This window comes from Mytilus californianus, unplaced genomic scaffold (genome assembly GCF_021869535.1).
Source record: "Mytilus californianus isolate M0D057914Y unplaced genomic scaffold, xbMytCali1.0.p SCAF_5, whole genome shotgun sequence".
Lineage (NCBI taxonomy): Eukaryota > Metazoa > Mollusca > Bivalvia > Mytilida > Mytilidae > Mytilus > Mytilus californianus.
This window is the reverse complement of record NW_026262701.1, coordinates 14,957,082-14,970,406: the sequence shown is the minus strand read 5'-3', so window position 1 is coordinate 14,970,406 and position 13,325 is coordinate 14,957,082. Positions and strand designations below refer to the sequence as shown.

Here is a 13,325-nt window from a genome sequence, read left to right as displayed (position 1 = left end):
GTAAGTTTTCTCGTTTGGATTGTTAAACATTTGTCATGTCAGGGCCGCTAATCGCTTGCTATGCGATATGGGTTTGCTCATTTTTAAAGGCCGTACGGTGACCTATAGTTGCAAACTTATACGTCGTTTGGTCTCTGATGGAACGTTGTCTCATTTACCAAGTGAGTTTTAATATCAACGTTTAAAATGGACATTGGTAATCAATGGTCAGTGGTTTAGTAAGAATGAATAAATTGCATTTGTATACGTTTGGAAAAATTAGGATTGTTTAAAAAAATCTACCATCTTAGATCATCTAAATACATGTATCTTCTGATATTGTTAAATGTTTTTTTTTGTTTAGTGGTTTGGTGTTTAGTGGTGACCTTTATGAAACTTTGCCATAAATAAGAACTCATATTTGTTTTTCGTTCATTGTTTTGTACACAAATCAGGCCGTTAGATTTCTCGTTTGAATTGTTTTACATTTATCATTTCGGGCCTTTCATTATGTGTTGGTTTTGCTCATTGTTGAAGTCCCCCCTGTTAGATCATTCACCGTTAGCAACAGTATAAAATCTGAAGACCCAAAACATGAGTAGTTTAACAATTACTAGTTGAAGACATCAAACGTAATAAATAAAGTTTCTTGCAGTTTTTAGGAAGTCAATACATAGTGGGAACATTGTTGTGTTCAGCAGCAACTTTCAATTCAGTCATTGTTGAAGCATGCTCATCTACGAACTTATCATTAATAAAGTTGTGCTTGTTTTGAACATGTAATGTTCTTACTATTAAAGTTGCTTGTTTTAACATTGGTTGTAAGAGTTTTTCGCCTTTTAAACATGAGTGTCACTTTACTTTATGCATGCATGATCAAAGGACTGCTGTTGTTGGTACAATACTCCTGTGAGTTAAAAACAAAAAGATAACCGAAGGCAAGGCACACAAAGTAAAATCTTGTGATCACTGTTTAGTGGATTAATTAACATTAAAACGGACAAGATATTTTATAACATGTAGACTATAAAGTACATACGGGACATATACGTTATTTAAAGTGTCATTTGATGTATTCCAGGTATAATATTGCATATTTATAAAGCTCATCAGGTGTCTCAGTCAGGTGTAAGATGCGTTTTGTACATATATGAAAATAAATTAGTTTCAAAGTGACATACTAAGATGACAGTGTATAATGGATGCGAGGCGTTAAATATATGTGTTTTTTCTTACCTTTTGTGTATTATGTGAAATTATACGAATTATTAAGGAGGATTGGTAGGACTTTATTAAAACTTAAACCTACACATTTTAAAATGTTGTTAAGACTCAATGTGAAGGTGACAAGTTGACAATTAACACATTACATGGCATCATGGTAAATTCACTCGAAATGGCAAGGAAATGATGGTTATACATGGATTATTTAAATACTTCAGAACTGTGAAATAAATGTTAAGCAGGTAACTTGACACATTAAAGATTTTTGTTAAATAAAGAGGAACTATAAAATTTCAGAAAGGGAAATTCAAGCTAACACAACATGTTTTCTTCACAGATGGTTGGTGGTGCTAAATACATCGGTGGGCTATCTAAATCTGTAGCCTCTAGTGTCTGGAGCTTTTTTCGGACTAGCCAGGAAGAGGTAAGATCGTGTCGTGGATTTCTATTTTTATTAGGATCCTTGATTCTTAAAAGGGGTGGGGGGAAGCGGGCCACCAAACTAGACAAAATTTGGGGTGGTATAGTAAAAAGTCTGGATTAACCATAAATATAGCTCCATAAGGGGGATGGGGCCGTGCACTCCCCCTCCCAAATCCGCCTCTGAGGAGTATCGTCAAAAATCATTCAGATATATAGAGTATATATCAGAAAGATTTGACAACATATTTTCTAATGTTAATAAGACAGTTCTATATATATATATATATAATAATGGTTTACTTTTATAAATCTTGACTTGGATGGAGAGTTGTCTCATTGGCACTCATACCACATCTTCTTATATCTATATATATATATATATATAGCTTGTATCACAACATGAGGATGGTTGGATTGGTTCTAATGTCAAGGACACCATAGCACTGTCAGTGTTTTGCATATTTTTTAGAATCTGTATGACCTGGAACATAAAATTAAAAGTATGTTCATAGGAAATGATACAAAGAGGCAGGACTATAATTTCTCAAGATTTAATTTAATTCCCACTATGATATGTTTTATATATCCTTTAAATCTTTACTCAATTTAACATTACCACAAAATCGTCTTATAGTGTACCATAAGGTTGTAACAACAAGTAATGTGTTTTATTCCCACTGATTTTTTTTTCACACCTGGACCATTTTTAAAAAGCTCTCCAATCTTTTTTAAAATTTAGAGGCACTATACTATAGATTCAAATGTGTATTTCAATGCTACAACACATTTTGGTGTATTTGAAAATTTCGAACATGTGTCCGAAATATAAATGCATATAAAGATTGCTCGATAACTGCAATTTTGACAGAATTTGTAAAATGCAGAGTATTCAAAAACATGTCTAAGAAGGACAATCTTAGTCAAACCTAAATTTCTATCGGAAGTAAAGGTATATATTGTCCTTCGTATACAAAATAATTCAGGTTGGTAATAGACGTCCTTCGTTACAAATTTATAATAAAAACCGTAAAATTTGCCATATTGTCTTCAACAGCAATATGCAGCACACCAAATTATTTTTTAATTATATTGAAATATGTGAAATTGATAATTTTTGGGAGACCAACGGTATAGACATACATATTACTAGCAAAGTACATGCAGTAAGTTTTTAGGTATTTTAAAATAAGCAAAATAAAGCATAAAAAACATAAAATGTAGACACACTGACATTCATGAAGTAAGTCGCATTAAAGGAATTTAAAGCATCTCTATCAAGTTTAAAAGTTATGCAACAAAAATGTAAATGCCAGAGTATGTAAAGGTAAATATAAATTATACACCTCACTAAGATCTAAAGATGGAACACTGTTACAGGAATATGGCAGGTGTTATCTAATAGTTCGTTTCTATGAATGTTGCATTGATGTTTGTATATTGTTGCACTTCTGTGTTCTGTTATTTCGTTGTTTTCCTCTTACAGTTGATGTGTTTCCCTCGGTTTTAGTTTGTAACCCGGATTTGTTTTCCCTCAATCGATTTATGACTTTTGAACAGCGGTATACTACTGTTGCCTTTATTTACGAGCTGCCCTCCAAATTCCAAACCAAACTTTCAAATTGACCCAAAAGGTATTTTTTTCATGATCTTATTCGGCAGCTCGTTCCAGAGTTTGGCTCTTGCATATCTGAATGAGTGCAGCTCTGTAAATATCAGCAATTTTGTCAATTCTGAAAGAATAGCTACGTACCCTTTTTTTATTTCGTTAAGGTCATGTAAATACATTGGACATTGTTTATTTTACAATTGTGTATACCTCTATTGCTGCCATTCTTAGTCTACTGATTTTTAAACTTGGTAATTTTGGTTTAGTTATAAGTATGTGCTACAATACTCCTCATGAATAAATAATAAGGCATGTTCCTTATTTTCTCCATTTTTCATGTATTACAATTACTACAAAGATGCCACACAAGTGGACAGTAATTACAATTTGCCATGATTATAAATATTAGATATGAGACGCTTTATTTTAATTCGGCACACACAAGAAAATTGCAAACATAATCTTTGGAGAGCTTCTAAAACCGACAAACCAAAAACACATAGAACATTTCATATTAACACATTAACACATTAACACATACAATTTAAACACATAGAAAGCAAAAATTCAAAGTATGCATACATATGACACAAAGATTCAATGAAGCAGCTTAAACACACACATTGAATTATGCATTTAAAGGATAAAAGACAAAAGCAAACGTTAAACGGTTGGCAACATTAAAAAGCTGATAGAGATAAGTTATTTATATAAATAACTGAAAGAAGATTAGTTAAACAACTAAACTAAACGAATAGTAAATAGTAAATCTACCTAATTTCGTTAAATATTTTCCAATACGTTTATAAAATTCAGTGATTATGAGATCAAAATAAAACATTTCCCAACATAAAACTGGAATTGACCCCGCGTCTAATGCCAATTTTATCGATGCAAACACCGGCGTTTTGCATTTGCGCCGATATGCATTTCATTTGCGCCGATTTTTTCTTTCACTTGCGCCGATTTTTGCTTTCATTTGCGCCGATTGTGTACAGGTAGAATACAGGTGAATGTTATTTCTTATCATTATAAATCATCTCCATTGTTAGCCAGTTGTACACATGTTATGAATTGTACGAATATAGTCCCTAGTGTGGACAGTGTGTTACTTGTCGATTTTTTTTATACCCCTTCCAAATTTATTTCTCCATGTTTTATGACTCAAATAGTAAGTAGGGGGGTGAAATGACACTGTAAAAAAATTTGGGTCATGAATTTTAAAGTAAAGTAGTGATTTGGTCCAGCTGAAAAATGTTAAAAATTAGCACTTCGGAAGCTGTCAAAAGATTTGAAGACCCCCTTAACATGAAATTGTCCATATTTTGAGTTAGAGCCGATGAAGTTTTCTATAATTTTGATATAATTTGTCCCAAAAGTAGTACAACACACTGTAAAAATATTATTGAGAAAGCGCAGGTGGGATTTTTTTAATTTTCATTTATGGTCTAAAAGAAATGCACTACGAAATAACTGTGTACTCGGACCATATAGCTGTTGTCCCCTTCTTACCACAGAAAGGTGAAATTAGCAATATTAGTCAATTTAAAAGATAAAAGCACTCTGTTTACGGAGTAAAATTTTATTTACAACATTCAAAAGTACAACATTTTTCATCAGTAGGAGCGTCAGACCTAATGTCAAACATGAAGCAGTCCTCGATTTCATCTGGGGGAAGGAATGGTAGCCCAAAAAATTGCGATAGCCATTTACAGTTTCACTTGATTTGTCTTTATACTCTGTTAATACTTAGCCCAACAGACTGGATTTTCCTCCAACAGTTCTGTGTTAGATGAAAACGACAACAGTATATTTGCAGGGGACAACAGTTATATACATGTTATAATTGACAATTCATAACATATGTACAACTGGCTAACGGAAGAGGTTTATAATGATAAATAAAAAATAACATTCGCCTGTAATTTACCTGTGTACAATCGGCGCAAATGAAAGAATCAAATCGGCGCAAATGAAAGATCGAAACTTTTTTTAAATCGGCGCAAATGTCATACGCCCGCAAACACGCTTAAAATTGGATGTGTACTGATTGATTTTTTTAAAAGTCTAATATGAGCATCAAATTAAAGTTGGTAATCAATAGTTACACTAATAGTTTAACTTCTTTTTCACTATATACAGTATTGTCATCTCAATTATAAGTTAGATATATTTTTATTTTCATTTTTGTCGAGCCTTCGACTTTTGTCGAAAAAGCGAGACATAGCGATCCTACATTCCGTCGGCGTCGTCGTCGTCGTCGTCGTCGTAGTCGTCGGCGGCGTCCACAAATATTCACTCTGTGGTTAAAGTTTTTGAAATTTTAATAACTTTCTTAAACTATCCTGGATTTCTACCAAACTTGGACAGAAGCTTGTTTATGATCATAAGATAATATTCAAAAGTAAATTTTGTAAAAAAAAATTCCTTTTTTTCCGTATTTTACTTATAAATGGACTTAGTTTTTCTGCCAAGAAACATTACATTCACTCTGTGGTTAAAGTTTTTGAAATTTTAATAACTTTCTTAAACTATCCTGGATTTCTACCAAACTTGGAAAGAAGCTTGTTTATGATTAAAAGATAGTATCCAGAAGTAAATTTTGTAAAAAAAAAATTCCATTTTTTCCGTATTTTACTTATAAATGGACTTAGTTTTTCTGCCAGTTAACATTACATTCACTCTGTGGTTAAAGTTTTTAAAATTTTAGCAACTTTCTTAAACTATCCTGGATTTGTACCAAACTTGGACAGAAGCTTGTTTATGATTAAAAGCTAGTATCTAGAAGGAAATTTTGTTAAAATTTTGTTCAATTTTTTCTGTATTTTACTTATAAATGGACTTAGTTTTTCTTCCAGTTAACATTACATACAGTCTGCAGTTTAAGTTTTTTAAACATTTATTAGATTCATAAACTATCCTGGATTTGTACCAAACTTGGACAGAAGCTACTTACAATATAGAAAGGAATATTTTATTAATTTTTTTCCTCATTTTTGTTGAGCCTGAAATTAACAGCAAAAGTAGGCGAGACACTGGGTTCCGCGGAACCCTTACGAATTTTTCTTATTATTGCCTGAAACTTGTCAGGGTTGGCCTTGATATGATTTACACTGAAATCAATTGATAAGCTCGACTAATTTAAGCTATTTTTTCTAAAGTATTTATGAAATATAATACGAAGATGTGGTATGATTGCCAATGATACAGCTCTTCACCAGAGACCAATGATGGTAGTAGCTAGCAATTATAGGCCACCGTATGACCTACAACATTGAGAAAAGCCCATACCGCAAAGCAAACTATATAAAACACATGGCATTTGTCTCTGAAACAAATTTATCTATATACTTTAATATATAGGTTTTTTTTTTTTTTCAGAGACAATTGCCTGTTTATATAAAAGACCCCGAAAGGACAAATGTATTTAGCAATTCAAACGAGAAAACTATAAATAACGGCCTAATTTATGTACAAATAAATAAACGAAAAACAAATATGGTATACAGCAACAAACTACAACCACTGAATTACAGGCTCCTGCATTATGACAGGCATATATACAGAATATGGAGGGTTGAACATGTTTGCGGGCGCCCAACCCTCCCCTAACCCGGGACAGTGATGTAACAGCACAACGTAAGAAGAATTGTCTATATCAGAATGTGATTATGCCAAAGTATTTTCACATGCACATATATTTATATAATGATCTATAATGAGCTACAAGTTGACACAAAATGAAAAATAATATTCAAGCAAATATTAAAAAGAACAGGTCCTAATATAGAGCCTTAATTGTGGCACGCCTTTATATATATATCTTTCCATCAATAGGCCAACGCTACATTTGGTCAGAGACATATAATACGTCTCTGATTTGGTGTATGGAATGATTGCAAGGTGTAAATGTCTGCCTGGCAGGGTCATCTGACTTTGACCTCATTTTCAGGCCGATGGTTCATTATTTCATCATTGGGTCTGCGGTGTATCCGATGCTCTACAGTGTACATCCTCCCTCCTTTTGACCTGAACAAATATTATTTTGTTCAATATGATGTAATCTTCCATGGACCCTGGATCCACCCTTGATTGTAATGTTATTATATTTTCATATTAAGAGAAGATATACTAGACTTCATTTTGACTGCTCTATTTGTTTGAAGTTGTATATCATATATGTAGAAATAAATATTCTGACCTTGCAAGACCCCCCCCCCCTTTTCCCCCCCTTCGGAATTTAATGGTCGTCCCCTTAGTTTCAAAAGTCACAGCCCGGTGTAGCTTTAAATAACGTTTCAAAGTCATGAAAGAGTAAAGACAAAACCTTCATAAACCCGCACGTTTTGTGACACGGATTTTGAAACTTATCCATCAACAATATTTTCTTGTTAGAAAGATGGGGAGATAACTTTTGGCGGGACTTTTCTAGATGGAAAACTGCAGAAATATGTATGACATGTCCTCTGTCAAAGACCAATCTGTTTGAGAATTACTGCAAGGCCACTAAATATATTGCTCAGAATTCAAGACTTTACCATCTTTCGTTAAATTCAATAGTACGCGTACTAGTAATATGACATCCTAGATTTTAAATTTTTATGGGTATAAAATCTTTGAAATCACCTGCATGACTGCCCCTCTTGGGCTCTCCACACAACAAATGTAATTATACAGAAACTAACAGTGCTAATCACAACGCTCACAGGGAGCAGATTAATTACAATGAATCATACATAAATAAATACATTTTCTCGCTGTGTTGAAGACCCAATGGTGGCCTTCGCCTGTTTTCTGCTCTTTTGGTCCGGTCGGGTTGTTGTCTCTTTGACACATTCCCCATTTTCATTCTCAATTTTATGATTTAAACTGTCAGTGGACAGTATAAAATAAAATCTGGTTTGTGTTTATTTTACCTTCTGCATTATTGAAAAAAATCTCAAAATCCCTCAAAATAGTTTACAGTTTCTGAAATACCAAACGCATTTAAGAGATGCGTAAAAGGGGGGTATCTGCACGGAAGAACGTGAAATAAAATTGCCATTTCAGGATGATCGAACAATTTAAAATTTCTTGCACGTTGATCTTTTTACCGTTTTCACGAAACACGGTGAATAACGAACCTTTTTCACGGCTGCACGTGAAATAAAAATGGCAAAACACATTGCAAGAAAATAACCCTTTACCACCCTCATTTAACTCTTATATATATATATATACTAAGGTATCACCAAGCCTTAAAACATTTTCGACTGTACAGGTTTGTCTATAGATTCTCAGAATAATGTACCAAATTTCAAGTTTTTTTTTATAAAAGAGTAAGGTCTATCATGGAAGTATTATATTGTCAATATAATACTTCCATGGGTCTATTAACCATCCAAGAATCAACTCCTACTGTGGTGTAATTGCATAATCATTATGACATCCAAAATGTATGGGAAAATGCATGAAACATTTGAATGTGGAAGTTATCTATTTTCAAGGTGGAAACACAACAATTTTTGTCCATTTGTTACAGTATGATTGTTATGATGAACCTTCCCAAAATAAATAAATAAATAATAAAAAAGATCATGAGATGTTAACACTGTTATCAATCAATCAATCAATCAATCTTAAAAATAGTACCTTTACAAATGTGTTGAAGTTGTCACAAACATTTTTGGTAGTATTCAACATTTTATTAATAATTATTTTTCTCTAGGTGAGTTTTTATTGGGTGCTTAAACCCTTTTAAAAGAAATCGTTTGAGCGTACCAAAAGTACTCAGAAATGTGTACTCCTTCACACCTTTAATGGAAATATATATTTATAGACTGATTTTATTTCATCTCAACATATTTGAAACATTGGAAAACCAAATATTTTTGGGAGCACCTATTCAAACCAATATATCTTTTCTTGCAATACTTCACAAATATGAAAGGTCAGATAAAACCAGATGAAAATTTATTTTATATTGAATTGTATAGAATTTTTTTTCTATAAACATGATAAATACATAGAACAAATGTAAGGTGACCACATATTTTACTTAAATTTTTTTGATAGCATTTTATGAGAGCTTTTTGTTAATTTTTTATTTTGAAATTCTGGCATTTAGTTTTCTTTCTATTCACAAAATAATGCTTTTTCCATGTATAATACATTCAAAATGTGTCAATTTGACTTGTCCATTCTGGTTGTGCTATTACAGAAATTACTTGTCCATGACAAGTAGTTGGAATGTATTTGCTTGTCTGGGAGATTTTGAGACACCCCGGACAAGTTCGGCATGGTATTTCCATATCCTTGATGATGTTTTATACAATTTACAAATATTTGAATGAAATTTCAGTGTTATATTCAGTAAAAAAAATTAAAAAGCATTCTAGTTTGAAATAACACCTTGTTCAAAGTCGACCGTAAACAATCTAGTAGAAATTTCATCCTTTCAGTGTAAATTTTTTTTTGTCAAAAAGACCATTCACTGCACCATTGTACAATCTGTCAGTAACACCCTAATACAAAATGTATCTATAAAAATAAGGAGAAGTGGTATGATTGCCAATGAGACAACTCTCCACCAGAGAACAAATGGCGTAAAATTTAGCATCTACAGGTCACCATACGGCCTTCACCAATGAGAAAAACCCATACAGCAAGCTATAAAAGGCCCCGAAATGACTATTGTAAATTTTTAAACAATTCAAACCAGAAACTGAAGGTTTGATTTATATTAACTACTTTGATAATTCCAGACTTCTAATTTAAGTAAACATATAAATGTACTATCATAATTACAAGTCATCGATATACCTGAAATGGAGCATTCTCGGTTTGGTATGAAGGGGTCTATTATTGTAAATTTGACCAATGTTTGGCAATTGAAAAAATTAATTTTAAGTTTTATGTGAAAACCCCAGTTATTTCCCTTTGCATTAAGAAAAACATGTTTTAAAATTTCCTTGATATGAAAATACCTGTTCTTTACATCACTGGGTTCATAATAAAATATTTTCTCATATAAATGGTTCACTTCATTGTGGAGGGATCCAGTAGGGATTGTTTCCTAATTTTTGTAGATTTCTACATTAAACCTATATTATATATTTTAGTTTTGTAGGTGCAGTAAATACTTGCTAACTGACCCCAAACAGGGTGTCACACCCAACTAAAGCATCTTCTGTGTCATCACCTTACAGCCAGCATGACCCTATGTAGTGGGACCCAACATTCCCATTTATACCAAGAAATGTTGAAAACATTAATTTACCAAATGGATCATGAAAGTTTGTAGATTTTGTATCGTAATACATTTGAACATGTATTTAGTAGACCTAAACAAACTGTATTCAGGTTATTTAAGTTTCAATTGAATTGATTTGACCTGTGTGCAATGAAAATAAACAGAAATTCTTCAAAATATTTACAAAAATAGTCGCTCTACATTTGATTCCTAATGTATGTGTGTTCATGACCCAACAGTGTACCTTTACATGTTAGGAACTATGACCGTGTTCTTAAGTCAGAAGTATAAGAGAGTCAATATCAGTCACCTGTAATTGCAACAATAATAAAGTTCTTCAATCCGTTCCAAATTATGTTAATTGTATTGAAACAAGAATATATAATCTGGAGAAGTATGTGAAGAGATTTCTTTGTTCTCCCGAGGACCTTTTAGCATCTTTGTAATGTGCTGCTATATTGCTTGAACTTGATGCTATCTGAAATTTGATTTTCTTACAGATTGTGTTATGGATGTGATACTATAATTTCTAGAAACAAGATGTTATTTCAAAATTCCTTGTTCACAAGGAAGCTATACAAAATTTGTGGGGAGAACACATACATGTAGAAATTGACATATTTGACCAAAAAATTGCCATTTTACTCATATATGCAGTTTTTGGCAAAATTAAGATATAAGCCCTAAGACTAATGCAAACAGATGTTTTACACACATTAATATCTTTGTATAAGACATCTTGTAGTGAAACAGCTTTGAGGGTAGGGCTGTGGCTCATATCTAAAAATTAATTACAAGATCTCACAATGAGACTATTATGGGAGTTTTTGTAAAATAACATTTGAAATATTAAAAAAAAAAAAAATTCAAACATATACATACTGATAATTGACAGTCGTATTTTATGATGAACATTTGAAGGATTTTATTAAAAAGACTGAAATACTTTTAAAATCCTTATTGACAAATGTTTGAATTTCAAATTGAAAGGGCCAAAATATAGCTTTTTCATGTTCCTTCTCTTTTCAGCAGGGAGATTGCAAATGGGCAGTCATCTTTATGGTCATTCAGGTGCATGTACAGAACATTCTGCTTATAAAACTCTTAAAGATAATTTATTCTTACTAAATGAGATTTTCACTTGTAATGTATTTTTAATATTTTCATAGGGTCTTGAATACAGCAGTGATGAAAACAGTGACTTCGAAAGTTTAGATGGACCTAATGTGAACTTGGATATTGATGGCAGCAGAAGCCTGGAGGATGAATGGCTACAGAAGTATAAAGATGTCCAGGCAAGCTTAGCAAAAGACTATGATTCAGATTATCAGGACAATGTTCCTAGTCACTTAGATCTAAGATGTGAAACACAACATCATAAAGAAGATTATCATATAGATAGATACAGTCATGAATCTGAAGGTTTATTGCCTCTGAATCAACCATCTGAATCTTCATGGCAAGATAAAAATAACTGTAATGATGGATGTAATATTCATCTTAATGCAAACTCTGTCAAGTGTTCTAATCAAACAGAGTATACAAATCATCATTATCATGAAAGTCAAACAAATTCAAATGATCCATTATGTAAAAGACAGATCAAGGAAGCAAATAAAACTTATCTTGATGATTCTGTGAAACATGAACTATTGAAAGAAAATAAAACTGATTTTGAAAGTTCTGTTGAGACAGATTTACAGAGGGAATGTACATCGCATTTGGAAAATTTTATGGCAAAAGAAACCTTGCAGGAACGTACAACTGATTTTGATGATTTGAAGGAAAATTATTTCCAGCGGGAATATACAACTGATTTTGAAAATTCTGAGGAAAGGGATTTCCGGCAGGAGTGTACAACTGATTTTGAAAATTCTAAAGAAAGGGATTCCAGGCAAGAATGTACAACTGATTTGGCTGTTCCTGAGGGAAAAGATTCCCTTCAGGAATGTACCACTGATTTAGAAAAAAAGTCTGTTGAAAAAGATTCCAAACACCCAACTACTGATTTTAATGATTCTGTTGGAAAACCATATTGGTCAGAAAACAGAACTGAGTTGAATGAAAGCAATGCAAGAACTCCAGTTGGCAGTTGTGTTGAAGAAGATTCACAAGAAAGTGACACATTCGCCAGAGAAATGATTTCTGGAAGTGAAACAAATTTAGGAGTTGGAGCAAGTGAAAAGGACATTCCAGCTAAGGAAAATACCAAACCATGTCCACCTAGTCACCAGATATATAGAAATCTCCATTTAGTAATTCTACGACCTGTCAGGGGTGTGAAAGTTAAGACTGAGAGACAGTCTCTTTCACATAGCAAACAATGGAGTTCAAGATTCATTGAGAGAGATAAACAACCAAAATATAGTGCAAAAGCAAATGTAAATGACTCTCCACATGCTCTAGAGGTAATGAAATTTACAGATAATTTCTTTTTCAAAAGTTTGTAACATTGCTGTGTATCTATTATTCAGGTCTACCACTTTCAGATTTAAAAAAAAAGGTTCAACCAAGATACCCAGTAGAGCTGTTGTACTAATAAGGAACTAAATATAACCTTTGACTTTGATTTCTCCAACTGACCTAAGAATGACACATTTGAACAATGGATATATTTAGAACTATTCAACATCTGAAATTTAAAAAAAATTCTGTGAAGACCAAGCAATATTTGATTTCACGCAGAAGATTTATTTCACCAAACAGGGTGTGTTAACGTACATTTATTTGACAAATTTTATCCTCATATGTACTCAGAGTCTGAAATGTCTGAAACTTAAGAGTTTTATTAATACAAACCAACAGATGTAAATTTGTAAAAAAAATATTTATACATGTTATAAAACCATTGTTTTTACCACA

General features: G+C 32.4%; 1 protein-coding gene across 3 annotated transcripts in view; it reads left to right on the top strand.

Annotated features, from left to right (window-relative positions):
- Positions 1–1,095: 1,095 nt before the first annotated feature.
- Positions 1,096–13,325, top strand: part of LOC127702659 (uncharacterized) — an 86,352-nt gene continuing 74,122 nt past the window's right edge. For all 3 annotated transcript variants that reach the window (XM_052206950.1, XM_052206949.1, XM_052206948.1), the window contains exons 1-2: positions 1,096–1,627; positions 11,633–12,871. In XM_052206950.1, coding sequence (XP_052062910.1) covers positions 1,526–1,627; positions 11,633–12,871 — 1,341 coding nt within the window. In that variant the 5' untranslated portion in view covers positions 1,096–1,525. The remainder of the gene's footprint in view (positions 1,628–11,632; positions 12,872–13,325) is intronic.